This window comes from Heterodontus francisci, chromosome 2 (genome assembly GCF_036365525.1).
Source record: "Heterodontus francisci isolate sHetFra1 chromosome 2, sHetFra1.hap1, whole genome shotgun sequence".
Taxonomy (NCBI): domain Eukaryota; kingdom Metazoa; phylum Chordata; class Chondrichthyes; order Heterodontiformes; family Heterodontidae; genus Heterodontus; species Heterodontus francisci.
Window position 1 is genome coordinate 20,370,379 of NC_090372.1, and position 20,749 is coordinate 20,391,127.

At 39.8% G+C, this 20,749-nt stretch overlaps 1 protein-coding gene across 7 annotated transcripts in view; it reads right to left on the minus strand.

Moving 5' to 3' along the window:
• fhod3b (formin homology 2 domain containing 3b) overlaps positions 1-20,749 on the minus strand; it is a 603,766-nt gene that overhangs the window by 542,293 nt on the left and 40,724 nt on the right. For all 7 annotated transcript variants that reach the window (XM_068055417.1, XM_068055443.1, XM_068055407.1 and 4 more), the window contains exon 3: positions 12,249-12,313. In XM_068055417.1, coding sequence (XP_067911518.1) covers positions 12,249-12,313 — 65 coding nt within the window. The remainder of the gene's footprint in view (positions 1-12,248; positions 12,314-20,749) is intronic.

A 20,749-nucleotide genomic window follows, 5' to 3' on the forward strand; every position in this document is an offset into this window, starting at 1 on the left:
GCCGCACAAGATAAGGGCTCATGGATTTGGGGGCAATATAAGCATGGATAAAGGATTGGTTAAAAGGACAGTAGGTTCATTTTCAGGTTGGGAGACTGTTACTAGTGGGTTGCTGCAAGGATCGGTGCTGGGCTGTCATCCATTTACAATCTATCTATATGAACGACCTAGATGAAGGGACAGAGTCTAATGTATCCAAGTTTGCTGACAATACAAAACTAGGTGGAAAAGTAAGCTGCGAGAAGGACAGAAGGAGTCTGCAAAGGAATATAGAGATAGAGTGGGCAAGGTGGTGTACAAGGTCAGGAAATGTGAGGTTATTCACTCTAACAGGAAGAATAGAAACAATGATTTTTAAATTATTAAATGTGGCATTCAGAGGGATTTGGTGTCATTGAGCACAAAACACAAATTTAACATGCAAGTATAGCAAGTAGCCAGCAATGAGGAAGGTAAATGGCATGTTGGCTTTTATTCCAAGGGGGTTGGAAGTCCTGCTGCAATTGTACAGTCTTTGAAGCGACACGCCTGGAATACTGTGTACAGCTTTGGTCTCCTTACCTAAAGGAAAGATATATACTAAGGGAATGCAAAGGTTCACCAGACAGATTTCTGGGATGAGGGCTGACCTATGAGGCGAGGTTAAGTAGAATGTGCCTATACTCAGAATATGACATGTTCCAATTAGATCACCTCATTTTACTAAACTGGGGGGGGCTCAACAGGGTTGATGAGTAGAGGCAGTTTCCCCTGATTAAGGTGTCTTAGAATAGTCGGCATTGGCTTAGGATCAGGGGTTAGCCATTTAGGACTGAGATGAGGAGGAATTTCATACAAGAGCGTTGTGAATCTTTACCCAGGAGGGGTGGTCAGTTATTGAGTATATTCAAGACTGAGATTGACAGACTTTTGGGCACTAAAGGAATGAAGGGATATGGGGATCGGGCAGAAATGTGGAGTTCAAATTGAAGATCAGCCATAACAATAACTTATTGAATGGCTGAGCAGTCTTGAGAGGTAATATGGACTGTTATTTATGTTCTTTATGTTATATTCTTGCAGTAAACTTGCAATGATTGAAGATCACCAATTGTGACCAAGTCATCAATCAACATGCAGTACATCTTTAGCATCTGATATGAGCATATCTGTTCTCAATTTAAAAATTTTTTAAAAGAGCTCAAAATACACGAAACCATCCCCATGAACTACAACTTGCACATAAAACTGTTCATTCTCAAGCTTCTGGTCCTCAGCATATCAGGAATATCACAGGAGATACTAGTTCGAAATATCAGCATAACAATTATCCTGCAATGAGATTCTGGTTGTGGACTGAAGCAGCAACCACCTTTCATGGTTTGCAATCATCTGAAATACAATGATACTGCCTTGTAAACACTCCTGGGTATCTGTTGTCCTTTGTAGATTACATATTGTATACTGAAGTAACAAATTATGCTTCAGAAAGTGGAATAGAAGAATAGGTGAACATGGCACGTACATAAGAGTAGGGCTATGGTTGACAAACAAAGACTGGTTTGGGCCAAAAGCCCATTTTCTATGTATGTTGCAATTTCTAAGTCGATGGAAGTGCCAAACTGGACCTTAAATACTTTACACCAATTTACTGCATAGCAGACTCGTGACTAAGGAGCACGTGCACTCACAGGTCAGGTAGCAGAATAAAAAGCAAACTGACTACAGAACAGAAAAGCGCAGGGAGTGAAAAAGCTACTTGGACTGGCAAGAAAAAAGGTGGGAAGTGTTGTTCTACAAGGATCAGTGATGGGATCTTTGCTGTTCACAATTTACATCAACGATTTGGACATTAGAATTGGAAGTACAATTTCAAAATTCACATACACCAGATTTTGGGTGGGTGGGTATAGCTAATACCCACAAAATACAAGACAAGACAAGACATTAATAAACTTGCAGAATGGGTGTGTATATGGCGAAGTAATTTCAAAATTGATAAGTGTGGTAGGAAGAATAAGGAGCGGAAAGGATGGGGTTTATTCTCTGGAAAAAGAGGCGGCTGTGGGGTGACCCAATAGACGCCTTGAAAATTATATAGTTTGATAAGGGAGATGTAGAGAAGAAAATATTTTTCCACTTTTGGGGTGGGGGAAATAAAAAAGACCAAAACTAAGGGTCATAATTATAAAAAGACAGTTACCAATCAATTCAATAGAGAATTCAGGAGAAACTTCTTTATCCAAAGACTGGTTAAGATTGTGGAACTTGCCATCACAAAGGAGTAGTGGAGGCAAATAGCATAGATGAATTTAAGGGGAAGCTAGACAAGACATGAGGGAGAAAGGAATAGAAGGATATGCTGACAGGGTTAAATGTGACTCGTGAGGAACATAAATGTCCACATAGAGCAGTTGGGCCGATTCGGTCTCTGGAACATATCAAACTTGAATGCTGAGGCTCTGAAAACAGAGAGGTGCAAAAGATCACTTAGAAATAACGGATTTGTGTAATTCTCAACACTTTTGAATGACATTCCCATCTGTAATTTCAACGGGGATGTAAACTGACAAAATGAAAGTCATACAAAGACGTTAAACAGTCATCTGGTTGCATTGCAGACTGTCCGGTTTTATGTTTAATGTGTTTGAACGTCAATAATTTACCTTTAAACCAGCAAAAAACAACTAATTGCAGCAAATACAAACATTACCGTTGGTGAATCCACAAACCAACACCTATCCTTCAAGCCATTTCTTACTGTTATTCTTTGAAACCATGTAAACTTCTGCTTCACATACTAGGATACAAGCACATTATTAAAACAAGAGGGTTCATATGGAAATACTCAGCACTCAAGTTAACTCCCTTAGGAAAAGCTAAGCCACACCACACCAGAAACTATAATAAAACTTGCTATTTTGCTTTGCTGAGGCAAATCCAGGGGTTTCAATCCCTCTTTACAGTAGCTATCTTTCACTACGTCTGGGTTTCCAGCCCTAAACATATTACAGCATCAGTAGACTTCTGAAGGACAGGTGTGCTTGAAACCCTTTGATCAAACTTTTAGAGATGAAAGTGAATTGACCTAAATACTTCATAGCTCAGATTTCAGCTCCCAGATCAGCCTGCCCCATAATACATCCGATGTGCAAGGGGGAGGAGAATCTCAGGTGTACAGGTCTGGGAATGTGACTGCAGGCTATTCATCAGAGAGTAAAAGAAGTTCAGTGACAGCCGGCTGTCATCTTACTGAGAATCCTCATCATCGACATAGAGGCTCAATGATCCCATTTTGCCAGCGAGGTAAAGCTGCTGCATTGGACTATTTTTGGGATACACCAGACTTGCATCCACTGTATTTCATTGAGGTTTATCTCAAACAGATTTACTCGAGCACAAGTTATCTTGTTGCCTACTCAACATGTTATTTCATATCTGGAGCAGTAACAAAAGCATGCTTTTTAAAAATGCATTTAATTTGGTACCAAACCCTAGTTAACTTCAGCACTTCAATATGTTAAAAAGTTATACTCTCTTGTAGTTAACCAATATTTGAATATAAAAATATGGCATTTAGCACACAGGGCAAAGCATACATCTTCATCAGCAACCTTAGGCAAATTGGCGTATTCCCAGCCTTACTGTACTTTAGACATCATTTCAATTCTGCTAAAATTAAAAGTCTGATAACCAACTTTAGATCATAAGGGATTTTATTAGCCAACAGAAGCAAAGTTGTGATAAATTTCAGTTGCATTCAGGGACAAATTAACAGAAGTACTCTCCTTTTAAAACTTTCAAAAAGCTTTGCTTGGACTAGTTTACTAGATTGCATTGATACAAGATCTATGAAACTGGGCCTAAGTACACCACATACTGAATTAAAAGCTAAAGATAGTACTCAACGAATGCCAGTTCGGAGAATGAACAGAGCACTCCAATATTATAAACCACAGGTTGAAAAAGGAGCTTTTCCTCTGTAGCAGACTGGAGATCCAGTGTGTGTCGCTGAGGAGTTTATATACAATGCTGTCCACATCTGGCTGTCATGCTTTTAATATGCTTTACCCATAAATGTGAAAGCCCATGACTCAGTAGTTCCCTACTCTGGCTATTGGGTGAATCTATCGAGCAGATTTGTCAACCTTCATCAGAATCAATTTTTCCAGATTTTTTTTTTCCCCCTTGAACTTTAATGTCTAAACTAAAGGGTTTAAATGAAACCATATTACATATTAATACATTTATTTACAGAATTATCTTCTAATGCTTTCAGTGAAGTTTTACTTGAAGGCTACAGCCTCTCTAAAGCCCAGGCTGCAACTGTATATTTTTACCAGTGGTTAAAAACTTTCAATCACATATGCACATTCTGAGCATGTGCTGTTTGCAACATTTTCCAGCCTTTAATATTCAACTGCTCTTGATGCACAGATTAAGTGTGCCTCCTCATCCTCAGACCTTGAATATTTATTTGCATTTTTCCCCGAAAGACTCAAGGAAACACAGAGTACTCAAAGCTATTATTTCAGGCAATAGATGAACTTGTATAAATAAAAAATGTGCTGTTTTATTATGAACTCCTCACATCATGGGAATAAAAAGCAGTTAGTATTTTTGTTGATGTCAAAAGAAAACAAATAGATTTACAGAAAATGGATTTTCTTAGTCAATTTGGTTGTATTCAGTTAAATAAATCTCTCCTGAACTATTTTTTGAGGCTTATATTTTTTAATCCAAAAATAACTAAAAAGTACATGAGCAATGACATCTGAGCATTCTCTGGGGTAATTTTTGTGCATGGAATTTTATGTTTATTGAAGACTGCATCAACCAGCAAACTGTCCAACCATGCCAGAAGTCAGAAAGTCATGTAGTCCCAAAAGCATGATTTGCTGTCCATTCATTTTAATAAGCAAAAAGTTTACACAAGTACTTGAAAGCAAGAATATAAAGGTGGTGGTTGGGGGGGGGGGGGGGGGGGGGGAAACTGGCTTACAATAAAGGATAATGGTGGTGACACTACCCAACGTGTGGGAACATTGAGGTTGGTAGTTGAGGGTCTTATGGTTCAAAAGGGACTAACAGAGTAGTCAAATTCTTCTGAGATCCTTTAAATGAAGCAACACTTGGGCCAATATCAGACAATGACAAGCAGATTTACACATTCCCACTCCCAGTGTAGAGCTCATCCCCAGAGTGTCTAATGGGAATACAGCCAATTGCCACCCTTATTCCTGCACACCTCCCCCACCCCCTCTCAGCCTCTAATTTTCCATCTGTTAACCTTTAATTACTCCTTTAGTAACCAACTTCACCGAGTGCTAATAATCCAATATCATTACAAAACCATAGCAGAACTATTGTAAAAAGAAACAATGGACTATGAATTCTCACTGTACTAGTTACAAACAAATTAAACTGGCTTCACAAAGCTTCTAAAAAGGATAAATAAATACCAATAGTGCCACGAACTGCACATTTTCACTGTTGCTAGTCCCAAGAAAACGTTACAAGTTTGGTGGTAAGAATCTGGTAAGATATATCCACAAAAGGAGATCCATGCAATAATATGGGCAACCTGGTCATTGCATGGTCACCAAATCACATCTGCCATTACGAGTTTCTTATTTTTAGTCCTAGTTTTGAGAGAAGAACACTTTCTTCTTTCTTTTTTCTTTCTTTTGGGCCTCCTTATCTCGAGAGACAATGGATACGCGCCTGGAGGTGGTCAGTGGTTTGTGAAGCAGCGCCTGGAGTGGCTATAAAGGCCAATTCTGGAGTGACAGGCTCTTCCACAGGTGCTGCAGAGAAATTTGTTTGTTGGGGCTGTTGCACAGTTGGCTCTCCCCTTGCGCCTCTGTCTTTTTTCCTGCCAACTACTAAGTCTCTTCGACTCGCCACAATTTAGCCCTGTCTTTATGGCTGCCCGCCAGCTCTGGCGAATGCTGGCAACTGACTCCCACGACTTGTGATCAATGTCACACGATTTCATGTCGCGTTTGCAGACGTCTTTATAACGGAGACATGGACGGCCGGTGGGTCTGATACCAGTGGCGAGCTCGCTGTACAATGTGTCTTTGGGGATCCTGCCATCTTCCATGCGGCTCACATGGCCAAGCCATCTCAAGCGCCGCTGACTCAGTAAGAACACTACTGTGGATATAAGCATCTGCTGCAGCACAAATGAGGCACAGCAACCAACACAGGATTCAGACAGCAGTGTTTCACAGCAGGCTGTTCCAAGCAAATCAAAGCAGTCTAAAAAGTCTCAAATAGGCCAATGCTGGTTACCATTATCCCTTCCCCAATGGCCTAACCTCTGCCATTTGTGTTAAGTTATTTACCACATGTTAAACAGTCACCTTCTTGATCCCTAGTACCTAATTCTTCCAGAGGTGTAGGTTTGCATCTGGCTTTTCAAAGAAGCCCAAGAGGCACAAGGTCAGGCAAGAACAATAGCTTGCATTTAAAGAGAGTGATATTGATGTTCTGTGAAGTGAAAACGGGAACATTTTTGATCATACAATGTCTTTCTAACTAATCATTTCTGCCAGACATCTAAAGCAGTACAATAATCCAAGGTACCCCCTCCTTTTTTCCAGTGCAGGCTTAAAAACAGCAGCAGACCTCCTCACAAATCCTCCAGGTACTTAAAGAAAAAAATTAAAGTCAGATTCCTATTGAACTGAACTGCTAACAGTATCCACATGTTCCTGTTTGAATGCTGGAGCGATTTTCTGTTCAAAATTCATTATTTCTGATGTGTAATGTGCAAAATACTGCTAGTGACTCAAGTCAGGACTTTCAGCATGGCACACCATTCACAACGGAGAACTGTGGTGCAGATGCATTCTGCTTACATTCATTCTAAACATCTACAAGTAAAGGATATATGGACTTTACTCCGGGCCCATGCTCTGTTTTTGAACAGATAGACAGATTGCGGTGTCAATACCTGGTGCACCTTCATTTAACAGACATGCATGTTATGGCTGGCAACATGAGGCAGCCAAGAATCCTTTCATTACGATTGTTTCCAGTCGATATTCGCTGGCAGTTGCAATGCAACTTGAGATTTTGGTGAAAGTTCTGTTGTTTAGGGGAATATGACGAGATTTCACATCACTTCCTTGGTGATGATGGAAAACCAGCTGCATGTCACTCAAATAAGCCAACAGGAAGAAAATGAAAACTTAAAAGATCTGTTGGTCCAATTTTGAAACCATGGGTTAAATGTTTCTGAATGCATCTAATAAAACATTTTCAAAGTCATTAACTAAAGAACCAAGATAATATTTATAGCATAGCTTGTTGCTTGCACGATTATATTTTGTAGAAAATGTGAAGAAAGCCACAAGCAGAAGCTGTTTGGTTGGCATTCGCAACCAATTGGTTACATGTCAAGTTATGCAAGGATGTGGAGCTGCAAGATCTGACTGATCAGTTATTCCAACAGAATCGTTAAAAACACTAGAACGCTAGAGACCAGAGATAGCATTAAAAAAGTCTAGCTTTGGCTCAATGCCTGACCCTTTAAACCTACTCACTACAAAAGGGCCCACAGTTTCCACCCAGACAACAGCAGAATAAAATGAAACAATGCAAAAGATCATTGCATTTTAAGCAAAAGTTACACCCATATCCACTTTATGCTGGCGTTTCTGCAACCTTTTACAGTGGATCAAAAGTCCATTCACCCAAAGGAATCCCTTCCTGCAAAATTGACTCTGCTCCTGCCAGTTGCACCTGCTCGGATGTAATCACATTGCACCCAGATTAGCAGATCAATCCATTGTTAATGCCATGCAGCCACAATGATGAGCAGTCAGTTGAAGCCTCACTCATGCATGTTTCTCATACTAATGCAACAGTTACTTTAAATTAGCTTAAATCCAATAATCGAGGCTCCAGTGTCATTGCCATGTTCTAGTCAATAATTGATCATGATCGACAATGCTGCATGACTACATTGATTCATAAGAGATTTTACATTTGAGCTAATAATAAGGAATTGAGCAGGCACTTGGCCACATCTTCAATGCGAATAAAACACTTTCTGCTGATTGCTTCCCTTGTGGAAACACCAAGTGAAGGCATTTCAAAGTCAACTGCATCCAGAACCTTGCATCATATTTAACTCAATACAAAGATTTCATACTTTGTTCAGTTGTCTGCAAAGCTTGAAAGAGAACCTGTGCATTTATGTACCACTCTTCAATATAATTTGAATAACCTCCCTGCATTACTAAATCTCTATGTATATTCATCCAGCTCATCCTTCCATAAGCCCAAAGTTCTCATTACAGCATCCAATTGCCTCTCTAAGCATTTTCCTTCTCCCCAGCCCAGACAACCATTCAGTTACTAACCACTGTGTGCAGGATGTTTCCTGAACTTGCCTTTTACCAATTTCCACCTAGGCCTCCAGAATGACAGCCCTGGTCTGACTTTAAATAGTGTTCAGGATTAACCTTTCCCATTCAACTCAGTATCCTTTGTATCTGTGCAAGGATCCAGTCTGTTGAGTGCTTATTTCAAAATCCCAAATACATAAAGATTTTGACATTTTTAATGAGCTGAGCTCATTAAAGTAGCAGGGCCTTCAGGAGGGGGATGCCCTTGTTATTAAATTAGTTAAAATGTATATAATTCCTGAAGGTTAAAAAAAAGCAGTATCCAATTTTTGTTCATTTTTTTATTCATTCATGGGATGTGGGCGTCGCTGGCCAGGCCAGCATTTATTGCCCATCCCTAATTGCCCTTGAACAGGTGGTGGTGAGCTGCAATTTTACAAGCTGATTAAAGATCTTTTCCTTTTCTCGCAATATAATCTGTTCCTAGATTCTTTCCCTACATTGCCAGAGGCAGATTAGCAAAGCTTTCACCTTCAATACATTACATTTTATTAGATCAGTTTAAAAACTATATTTTTCAACAGGTGTAAGTTCTTCAGGGCAAATACAAGGATCTCTGATGGAATAACGTGAAAAAGAGCAGAACATTGACCTGATTGACAGAAGAATTGTTTAGCTGCAGCCTGGGTAAATTGTAAAGCGAAACTGCAACTACTAGCTAATCCTGCTAATTCCTGTGTTTAGACAGCGACATGCTGGTGCCTGTAATGGTGTAAGCCTGCATTATGCTTGCAATTCACTTACCCATGCCATTAAAAAGGTGGCTCTGATGAGAGTATAGAAGTGCTATACATGAAGGTTAAAAATGGAAGGAGGGAGTCATCCCTGGACTTTACATGTGCACATCCTGCAGTTGGTCAGAGAGACAGAATGGCACTGGTGACTGTGGGAGGCAGATCACTCAGCTTTTTGATTGGGGAGTTACAAACACAGGGAACCTGAAAGAGAGAGGCGGGGGATGGGGGAAGTAATGGAAAATAGAAATATGGGGAAAAAAACAAAGTTTCACATTTACCAATGCAATTCATTATTTCTGCTTTTACTTCTCAACAAAGCTTTGGGCTTATTTGATGTATGAATATTCAGCTGACACTTTCTTTACCATTTCAAAATGGCCTTGCGACTGGCCCAAGCACCAGCTCAGAAGACAAGGAACCTTCCTGAACCAACAACCATGACTTTCAAGTACTAGTAATTTTGCATACACAGGAGATGTCAGCACACTTTTGTTAGATGCCCAGGATTAATGATTTGTATGAATCAAGGAAGAGCATGGTTGATGTTAGTTACCTGGTCCATAGTCCAGACTTTCATACCAATCCCAGATGAAATTTGTCACCAGACACTGCAGCGGTGCACTACTTCATCCACCAGTTTCCAAGGGAGGAAACTTTTTACAAGGCAACCCATATGCAAATGTCAATCAGGGACATGAAGCTTAAAACACAAACAGGCACATTATCAAGCTCACTGATCCAAAACATCACTACATCAACAGGTTGGAATAAGCAAGCATAACTTCATCTTTGCTTATTTTAAGCATGAATTAGCATTCAGATAAGCTACGTTTTCCATTTTCATTGAGCAAAACAAAGACCATGACAGTAATTTAGGTTTAACTCAGTTGATTAACTCATCTGTAATGGTCCAGTGTAAAGGGCTCCAACAGGAAGGTTCTCTTTGGTGTGGCATGAGATCTAGGAATTCCCTAGCCTTGCCACGAGTATACAGAATGTTTTAATTCACAGTGAGCGCTTAAAATTCAATGAACTACTGAATGAAATGTCAAGCTCTATAAAATGAGACACCCTTGCTGCATAATTCACACCGTCACGTCTGCAAATCCTAAAGGCTTGCATGCAGATGTGATTTATATATGAGATTTGAAAGGTCTCAGCTTGGTAACAAACCAGAAAGCCTGGCAAAGTTTGGCTTTGGAGTAAAGCCAGAACTGATGCTGTGCAAATGCACACCTGGAGTCACATCATTAGGTCGCAAAGTCAGCTGTAAATTTCCAGACAAAGGAGTTACTAATATGAATGGATATCCACAGTTCCTTCAGCTTTCCATCAACTTAAAAAAAAAAGTTTTAGTTAAATCCTTCATCTTCGAGAAAGGTCCGTCAGCAGCTGCTGTTCCTCACTGTAATGTCTGGGAACTTAACAGTAGGTCAGAAACCATATTGTCCACACATTCACGCGGTAAAGCCAGCACCAAGCACAAGCCTGTGAGTGGATTAAAAAATGATTCAATACTCATGCGCAAACATTACCAATAGTCCCGTCACAAAAATGCATAAACCATACTGCATCTTGAAAGACTCCGGGTCCTCAGTCTCAGCCAAAAACAGATTTCCGCTCGAAGGCCAACCATCCCTGTTGTGTCAACTTTCGAGTATTAATTGTAAAAGACATCCAAGCACAAAAAAAGAAAGTTCATTCAGCACACTGAAGCTCACCTTTCTAACACAAGCTTTGAAACTGGGACCTTGGGCCTTTGATGATCTTTGAGAAGTTTCCAGAATGTCCAAGATCATCAGATTTCTGTCCATCTGTCATCACAATTCTGAATCTTGTCTCATATGTTGACTAATTAACACCGTTCTATGTTGCAGTACAAACAAAATATATTTTCTGCAATAAATGGCATGTTTTCGTTTAGCTAGCTAGTTGATGCAGTCTTTTAAATGTTCTTATATGGGAGCCCTAGAAGTAAGTCAATGGTGAAAATATTTACAAGGGGTGCATTATAAGAATACTGGTCTAGTACTCACTCACTCTCAGCCTGCATCAAAGTGCATTTGGAACACCCTCCTAATGCCTGCCTCATCTAAATTATTTAAAATGTTAACCACCTTGAGTAGCCCCAGTAACTCTTCTAAATTTACTTTTCTAATCTAAAATGGACATTCTGCAGATCTTCTAGCTTGACAATTTACAGTTTATTAAATGCATTTAATATTTTGTAGACACTATAAGCAAGTCTCCTCTTAGCCACCTTCTGTCCAGATTGTAGAGCTTTAGCTTCACATTGCTTATTCCCTTAACACATCAATTTTTTTTTATTGTTCTTCTCTGTTCCCTATCCAATGCATCCATCAGAGAAGCAGCAATAATCACTATGGCATCTAAGCTTACTAAATAAAAGGCTCTATCTTCTGTAGTGAAACAGAAACCCAGTAATGTCAATGTGTTGCTGGGGTGATCATTCCATCACTGTCGCTGCATTAGAGCACTCAGTTTTATTTAGATTGAGACTGACAATCAACCTTGTGCTGATAGCACCAAAGGCAATGGAGCTACAAAAAGCACTTGAGCTGAAGGCTTACAGCTGGGTACTATAGGCAGATGCAATTATTGGGATCAACTTCTTTTGACAAATGTTGTAAATGGAACAAGTTGCAAAAGCAACATAGCAAAAGAGCTCAGTGGAGAGATGATGATGATGTAGTTGTGATCAAAGACCAGATGCTCATTTGTGTAGCACCAGGTACAGCAGCATCACTTACTTGTACAATCGATGCACGTTTTCTATATTGATGGCACATTGTAAGATAATGTATGTCTGTTTCACAGTGCTCTAGATTACAAGGCTGTTTATCGCATCAAATCCCATGCACATTGGTAGACCATGGAGAAGAAATTGATCACATTCAACTTTAACTATCCTCTTCAAATATGCCTTCAACATAAATACATCAGTGCAATCCCACCAATAAACCCCTGACTTTACGTCAGTCAGCATGATGAGTTTTACTTTTACTGATCTTCAGTCAATTTCCTTTTTGCTGATAGTGTTCTAGCCTGAAACCCACTCACCTTCTCATTACAAGGGAACGGTTTGACTTACCAATGCAGGCGTGAACTCGGACGGAGAGCTGTGTCCGCAGGATCATGCTGTGCTTTTTCCCCCTCCTGAAAATAGAAAAAGCATTTAGGCTGAAAATAGTGACTTTAAAAAGCCCAAGAGTTGAAGGCAGCATTTTATTTAATACAAAAATTCAATTAACCTGAAGTTTGCTATCTGGGCCTATTAACAAAACTAATCCCTAGCAGTCTGTGCAAACACTGAAGCATGGGATGAGACAAACTAATTCAGCCCATGCAAGTCCTTCCACAAGCTACTCATTTACAGAGTCCACCAACCCTAATTCAGATGCAGTGGAAAGTTGTCAATACAAGTCCCACCCTTCCAAAAAAAGGTATTGCACAAAACATACCCATCTAGTCTGGCCATATTTATTCCAGTTGCTATCCTCAGCCTGGCATTCCCATAGGTCACAGCTTGGGAGCCATCTTGTTGCACACAACATTTGATCATTTTTACCTGTACTTGCATCCTCCAATCTGGTTTGGAACCAGATACCCAGCAGGTTTATCCGGCAAAAAAGGTTGTGCACATTAGGAGTTAGGCTAAAAAAAAAATGGAAGCGTCGATACCCTCAGCCTCCCATGACTGTATAACCTGTTACCATGGACACCTGGGTTGGACACCAGAGTGTTTGAGGCCTGTACAGCTGCACAGTCAATGCCTTCTGTGGAGTGGGTGTTTGGAATTGCAGCTTCCATATTTGCTTCTGTTCAAGCTAGAGAGTGTACTCACGTAGTCAAATCTCCCAAAATCAGTAAATTGATTCATGCCACAAAATTAAATCAATTCCTTTAAAAATACAATTGTACTCAGCACTGGTCAGTTATATGCCATAGATGAACCTTATGCAGACAGAAATTAATATTTTACAGCTGATTGATTAATCAATTTGCAAGAATGACATCATGATCACTAATCCACTAGTCATCTTGGATCAAGGCTACACTGCTAACATATCACAGATAGATGAAAGGATTCAATAGTAATATACAATTCAAAGCTAGTTAGTTGATAGATGAAAAGCTATTCCATCTATCCCTTAGACTTGAAAGTGTACAGTCATTTAAAGATGTGTAATCTATTCTTAAAGTTCAGAGACAAACCACTGAAGGGTGTAACCAGTTTATCTCAACCTTTTGACTAGGTTCCTGCCTTGCAATAACTCCCAGCTACCCACTTCCCAATTTCCCCCTTGTGATGAAACAATAGCGCACAGACACCAGTACAAAGTCTATAATTATGCTACCATCACACTACTCTGTAGTGCTTTAAGTTACTTACACTGGGCTATATTATACATCATGTATCATTGCAAAAGGGAGGCAAGAGTGTTTACACAACTTTGCTAACAACCAAAGATTTTGCTATAACATCTTTGCATGAAAGATGTTGAAGAATGCAGTGCAGTCTTCACAAATGGCTTCAAGGAGCATTGAGTGTTTGAAGGGAAATAGCACAGTACATACAAGACATGTCCAATCAGCATTCTAAACACTAGAGTGAACCTACTTATGTTGTTTGCATTTGCTAACACCCATCCATTGGCTAATTTCACCCCAGTGCACCAATCACCTCCTTCTGCACCCCACCTTCATTGAGGGGCAAAAATCCAGAGCACTGCTGTCAATTAAGGAATGCTCTGCATTACAGCCACATGGTGTTATGTGGGTGGTTCCCACTGTTCAACTCCCCACCTAAGCACAGAAAGTGTATGTGGATTAAGAGTTTAGCTCCTTTCTGTTTTATTTTTCAAATAAACAGACAAAAACCTACAAGAAAACCTGTTAAGAACAGAAAGTCAATTGTTTATTGATCAATACGCCTTACCCCAAAATTGTCGCAACCGCACACACAAACACAAAAAGAAACAGATAGAAAAGAGGTAGGTGGGTTTTAGCAAGGGGGGAGTGGGGGAAAAGAAGGGCAGGAGGAAGGGTTACGATAAACCTGTCAAATCCTCTTGACACTCAAGTTATAGGTGGTTGCAGGCTTGTGATGATTGTAGGTTTCTCTCTTGATTGAAGGTCCTTTTGAAGATGGTGAGCCACTTCTTGTGCTCTCTCTCTCTGCATTATGATGCAGATGTCAGATTTTTCCCAGCAGGGCATGTGCTTTTTGGCATTCTGGAATGCCAGCAGTTACAAGTAGCTTCACGTTCTGGGTCAGTCTTTTTTTTGAAAAGGTAAAACTGTCACTTCTCACCTCCTGTTAGGAGACATTTTGGCTGCTTTCCCACGGTGATTGCACAATGGCCTAGGATGTGGCTACTTCACATCCTTTGTTTTTATTCTGGAATATTCCTATGATAATTGTGATGATTTTCATGATCACATTTTGGCTTTGAAAATGTCCTTTGTCTTTGTCAGACTATTTGAATGTACAAAAGGTTCATTCCCTTCTTTTCAGTGGTCATTTTGGACCATTGTTCACTTTTTAAAAAAAAAAAGTTTTTTTTTTAAAGTCAAAGTCTGTTTTTTCATAACTCTTCAGAGTTACTCAGTGAATGTTGTATCATCACACCTCCAATGTATGGGACCATCTGTTAAAAGTTCCTTTTCCATCCCCCTCAACTGATCAGTCAAATCCAGGAGTTCCAAGCACTATTCCACTCTTGCACCATATGCCATAATCACCTCATTTCCTCACTTCCTCGGGAGAACTGCAAGGAATCAGTCTCCACAATCCCTTTCCCAATTCTATGCCATTTTCTGGGACAAGTAAAACATCCACACATCCTATCTTTCTATGTGCTGCCTCAGCTAGTATGGGCGGTTTAGTTCTGCCCAACACCTATCACCTCAAACAAAATATTTGAAGAGTGCTCATTCTTTTCATCACCTCAAACACATGGATCAGATTTCCTTGGTCACTCCAGGGGATCGAGTATATCTTCATAACTCAATTGTCTCAGACCAGGGATCTGCTTTTCTCTGCATCGTCTGTCAGAATTAATGTCCTTCTGAGTTTGTGCAGGGAGGCACAAAGCAGTAGGAATGAGATGAAATACAGGCAACAGTTCTCTAAAAAAGACCATACCAAAGTCTTCAAAAGTCCTATGAACTGTACAGACAAGGAATTAGTTTTACTTTCGTCATGGCATATGAACATTGTACTTGAACCATGAGGGAACAGTTCATTATCATTCCAAAATCTTTCTCCCCTCTTATCTTTAACTGATGCCCACTTATGCTGTATTCATGTCCTTATTACAAATACCTACCTGCATAACTGTGCATTTGCAGACACTGAAGATCATTTACATTAAATAGGTTAATGACGTAAAATGCAGATTGGAAAATCTAGGACACTGTTGTTGTAATTTCAGTTCATAGATTTGTCTACCAAACCCAGACATTAGCCCCTAGATTACTCCTGGCGACTGAATTTACTGTTGTCATTATTATCAGCCAGGGAATACAGGTAACACAGCATGAGGAAGTTGTCCTAAATCTCTTGTATTTGATCTTATATCCATACCTCATCTTATAGACCCTCAATTACTGCAGTCAGTATTTATCTACTTTGTCCAACTCCATTATTTTTTTATTTATTTTATTTTTTATTTCGAGATACAGCACTGAAACAGGCCCTTTGGCCCACCGAGTCTGTGCTGACCATCAACCACCCATTTATACTAATCCTACATTAATCCCATATTCCTACCACATTCCCCAACCACCTACCTATACTAGGGGCAATTTATAATGGCCAATTTACCCATCAACTGGCAAGTCTTTGGCTGTGGGAGGAAACTGGAGCACCCAGCGAAAACCCACGCAGTCACTTGCAAACTCCAACTGGGGTCTTAATAAGCATTTATATACTATACTTCTTGCCTTAAAACCCAGTATTCCATTAGCTTTCTTTGTGGCCTTATCTACTTGAAATATTTCCTTTAATGTTTTATGAACTTGAACGCCAAGATTCTCTGCTCTTTCACATCCTCCCCTATCCCCAAAGAATATTTATCCTAATTTTAAAAAAAGTACCATCTCATATTCTGACATTGAACTCTGTTATGAAGGTGCTCCGTTCTTAAGATGGTTTGAGGACTTGTGATAAAGATGGAGGACATTGGTTCATTTGGAAAACTGAAAAGATTCCATGGATGTGTTTTGTTTTATCTTTAAAATTACAAATTTTCCTATCAACTTGTAGTATTGATGTAGAGCTAGTTCTAACCAACACTGGATGGTGATATTTATTTTTAAAATAAAGTGATCAAGGCCATGGTTTGCCTTTTGAAACATCAGGTCAGTCTTGCATATTCATTTTTTTCTATGGACATAATGGAGGTAACACAATAAGATTAAAAGTATGCTACAACTTTGCTTGGAGGCTATTTGAAAAGGAAAAAAACCAAACACAAAAGGATAGTCCAGTTGAAAATCTTCAGTGTATCTTAGAAGATATTTGACAAGCATTAGTCATGATCAAATCAGCACTTTTGGGATCATTCTTGAATTATTAACTGACTTTAGCAGAGGTGATCAAATAATGTAGCAGTGTAAGTGATCTATATAAATTTGGTGTTAAGTGACTGACAGCGGTGATGCACGAACCTTTATCAATTAAAGAAAAAGCTCTTTTCTACACTCACGGTTTGTTTTGAGCAAGGCTGGAGCACCATTCTCCACCATCTACATTACAAAGAAATTTGATCTCATTGTTGAGTGACACCATCAGTTTTGTCGTTTGCCTCATTAGAGATACACATTGATGGAAGTGCGAGATAATTGTTCATTACTTCGATAGTTAACAGCCATAGAAAGTGCTGCAAGCAACCATTTCCTGCTTATTTATATACACAGGAAATTATGTTTATTTCATCCTATGTTGGTTGGTAACTTACAAGAACGGGCCTTGCAGTAAGCCAAAAACATAACTTCTTCATTCACAGCTCAAAAACACATGGATGAGCATAACACTGGGCTGGATTTTACCTTAGGTGGACGGGAATTTGCCACCGATGTAAAAGTCGGTAGCGAACCCGTTTCCGCCTAGCCCAGGGATCCGTCCCGTATTTTACAGGTCACCGGGTTTTAATTGTCCCAAGGCGGGACTTCCACCCACTTGAGGGAGGAGGTCCCGCCTCAGTGAGCTGCTGGCCAATCAGTGGGCCGGCACCTCTTAGTCCCAGCAGTGCCACAGGGAGCGGTGGCCACTGCTGGGACTGCAGCCCAGCCGACACCATGGTGCCTGGAGACAAGGCAGGTTTGAGGGGCTGAATGGCATACGTCTGAAGTCCCTCATTCCTGGTACCATTCTGGTAAATCTTTTCTGCAGCCTTGGAGAGGCCTTAACTGCCTTCCCTAAAATAAATCTTTCAGGCACATATTCACAGTAAGAATTTCAGTCTTACTTTTGCCATTTTTCAGCTACTGGGAGTAAAGTCTGAAAGGTAGCTATATTATTCTATTTATAATGTTCTACACATCTGCATGTGCATAAGCAGTAAATATAGCTGCGGGGAAGAAATAACTCTTAACTAAGTGATTTTTTTTGCCATTAAGAAACTTTCATATGCTTATCGAAACAAACCAGCTAGCGACTGCTTACCTTTTAGACTCACACGAAAACGATTTTAAGAGTTAATGATCCATTACTGTAACTTCTATATTCATGATACTTTTTCATTAGATTATAAAGATCAACAAAGCACTTTTTATCTCTCCATTGTCTTTCCACCTCACTTTAGTCAAGTATGTTTAAAAAAAGTCATAAGTACTTTCTAAATGCTTTGTATGGGAGAAAACTATTGCAAATATTGTTACTCACTGGGATCACCTTTTCCAGTGACTGAAATAGCATTGGCTATCCAAAAGGAAAACCACACTATTACTGCAGAAAACATGCTGATCAACATTAGTTAGATTCCCATGGCATTATGTAAAAGGTGTCCAAACCAAGTGCTGCCTCTAGGTGAAGCAGAGTTATGGGGCAGGTATAATTAAGGAGTGATCTAATGGGGTGTTTAAAATGATAAAAAAGGATTTGATAGGGTAGATTTTTTTAAAAACTGCTTCTTCTGGGGAAGTCCAGAACAAGGGGGCATAATCTTATGAGTGCTAGGCCATTCGGGAAGCATTGCTTCACACAAAAGAGTAGAAATCTGGAACTTTTTTTTTGCCCAAAACACTGCGATGCTCAGACAATTGAAGCTTTCAAGGAGGTCATCAATTTTTGGTTAGGTCCGGGTATCAAGTGAATTGGAGTGAAAATGTAGATCAATCATGATCTTATTGAATGGTAGAGCAAGTTCAGGGGGCTGAATGGTTCAATCATAGGAGCAAGAGTAAACCGCAGTGCAGATGTAATGCAGTCCCCATTTTAAAGTCCCTTATTTTTATATTTCCATTAGAAATTTAGCTTCTCCACTGGCAGAAGTGTGTAATTACACGGTGACACCTTTACATAGGGAGATTCCATTATAAATATAGACATAGGAATGTAATGAAAAATGTTGACTGGAAATGCATCGATAGATACAGCAACAAAAAACTAGAAAAAGTTTAAAATCTAGGTGCAAGAAATTGGCTTCGTTTGTGGGTGGGTTGGGGGAAGCATAAACACACTGAAATCATAGGTTTTAATAATCAATCATGGAGCAGTTTAAATAGTTAATGCAACAAATTCAAAGAGTAGCTGCTAGCACTGTGTGTGATAAGAATGTAAAGTGCAGGATTAAACAGCAAACACAAGCAAAGCATTGCCCTTTTAAAAAAATAAATCACAGGAGTTTCCTTGTTTGCCAAAATCCTGTCCGGTGGTCTTCACCATGGCAATGACCCTTGCCCTCCTCCTCTCGACATCTTAAGGATGAACTCCAGTGCAGCCGTTGCATCCCACGTTAATAGGCGATTACTAAAATGCTTAACTAATCAGCTCCTGGAAGCACTGACAGACAGCAGCTTATGTCTGGCATGAAAACAAAAATAAACAGAGTGCTTATACCCTCAGATTCCAATTCCATTGGGTGTAAAAGTGTAATCAAACCAGTCTGTGGGAAAATAGATCCCATTTCTCCTGAACCAGAAAGGGAACTTGCTTTCCCAGTGCAATGCAAACCAACTGCTAGTTAGAGGCATACACACACATACTGATATGCCCCCTTGCTGATCCAACTGAGAGAAGTCAAAGTCAGTACAGTCTGGGCACTAAATCTGGTGCCTTCACCTGGTCTGAATCACTCAGCTACTCGCAGGAATTACGTTTTACTTATGGTGTTCATCTTGGTCTCTACTGTGTTGGACCAACTTGACTTGCAAAAAGGTTAGTGAGCTGGTGCCAGCAACATTCTATAATCAGGGACCCTCATGCCCCACAATCTCTCTCCTCCCCAGATCTTTCCCCTGCTGCCAGCCTCCTACTTCTGTCGACAGAAGTCCAGCGTCTAATCAGATGCTTGGTCTCACTCTAGTAGGATGTTTTTTTGAGAAAAAAAAAGACACAGCATCTCTGAATATGAAACAAGCCAAAACACCTGTGGGATTTCAATTAATGAGATGCTTGGACAAAGAGCAGGATTTCTGCTGTCCTTCATTTATACCAAACACATGAAATCTATTCACGCACATTTATGGATTTTTCTTTTATAAAAATAAACCCCAATTAATACATCCTCTGAATTACTAAGGAACATTGACAATAAACCTTTTAAAATCCATGGGCCCCTTGCAGTTCTAAATACCAAGAGCCTCCCTCATTTCAAATCCCACTTTAAGCAAGGCATTAGAGACACCATCAATGTCAACCTCAAAGACTGGTGTTGGCAACAGATTAACACTTCAGATCCGCAATAATTCTGCTGAAAAATGCCAACTTAACTTCAAGTTAATATCCATTAACTTAATATCCATTATGGAAAGTTTAACAAACCAAGCGTTAGTAGAAAATTCTGAGGAGCAGAAAAATTACACCCTGTTACTTTACTGACATTTGCCACCTGAAATATAGTAGTGTTGCCATGGACACTGCCAACAGGTAAACAGAAACAAACATTTCATCAGATAGACCTGCCATCTAAGTTTCCCTTATTGACCAATTGTAGCATAAAGCTGTCCGTGACATGTGGTTTTAAAAAAAGTATGTAAATATTTAAAGAGTAGTAGATCTAGTCAACAGATTACTGGCGGCAAGATAATACCTGCATGTGTATAGGAATACCAAGATGAACAATTTACCAGTGGGATCCCTATAGTCAGGATTGTTGCACTGCTGTTATCTGCCTTCTGCAATTTGCTTTCGTACAGGGCTAAGGGATGTGTAGGGGTTGAGGGGTAGGGTACATCTCAGCTGCAAAAATGTGACATTTGAAATCTGGAAATCTGTACATCAGGAGTGCAGCCAAGAATGTGCTGGATGAAGGAGGCCGGCTTTGCAATACAACCAATTAAAACATTAAAAGAAGTTTTGACAGCCGTACTCGGGACATTTACCTACAAACCCAAAGTGCAATGGCAAGATCTCCTCCCATATTA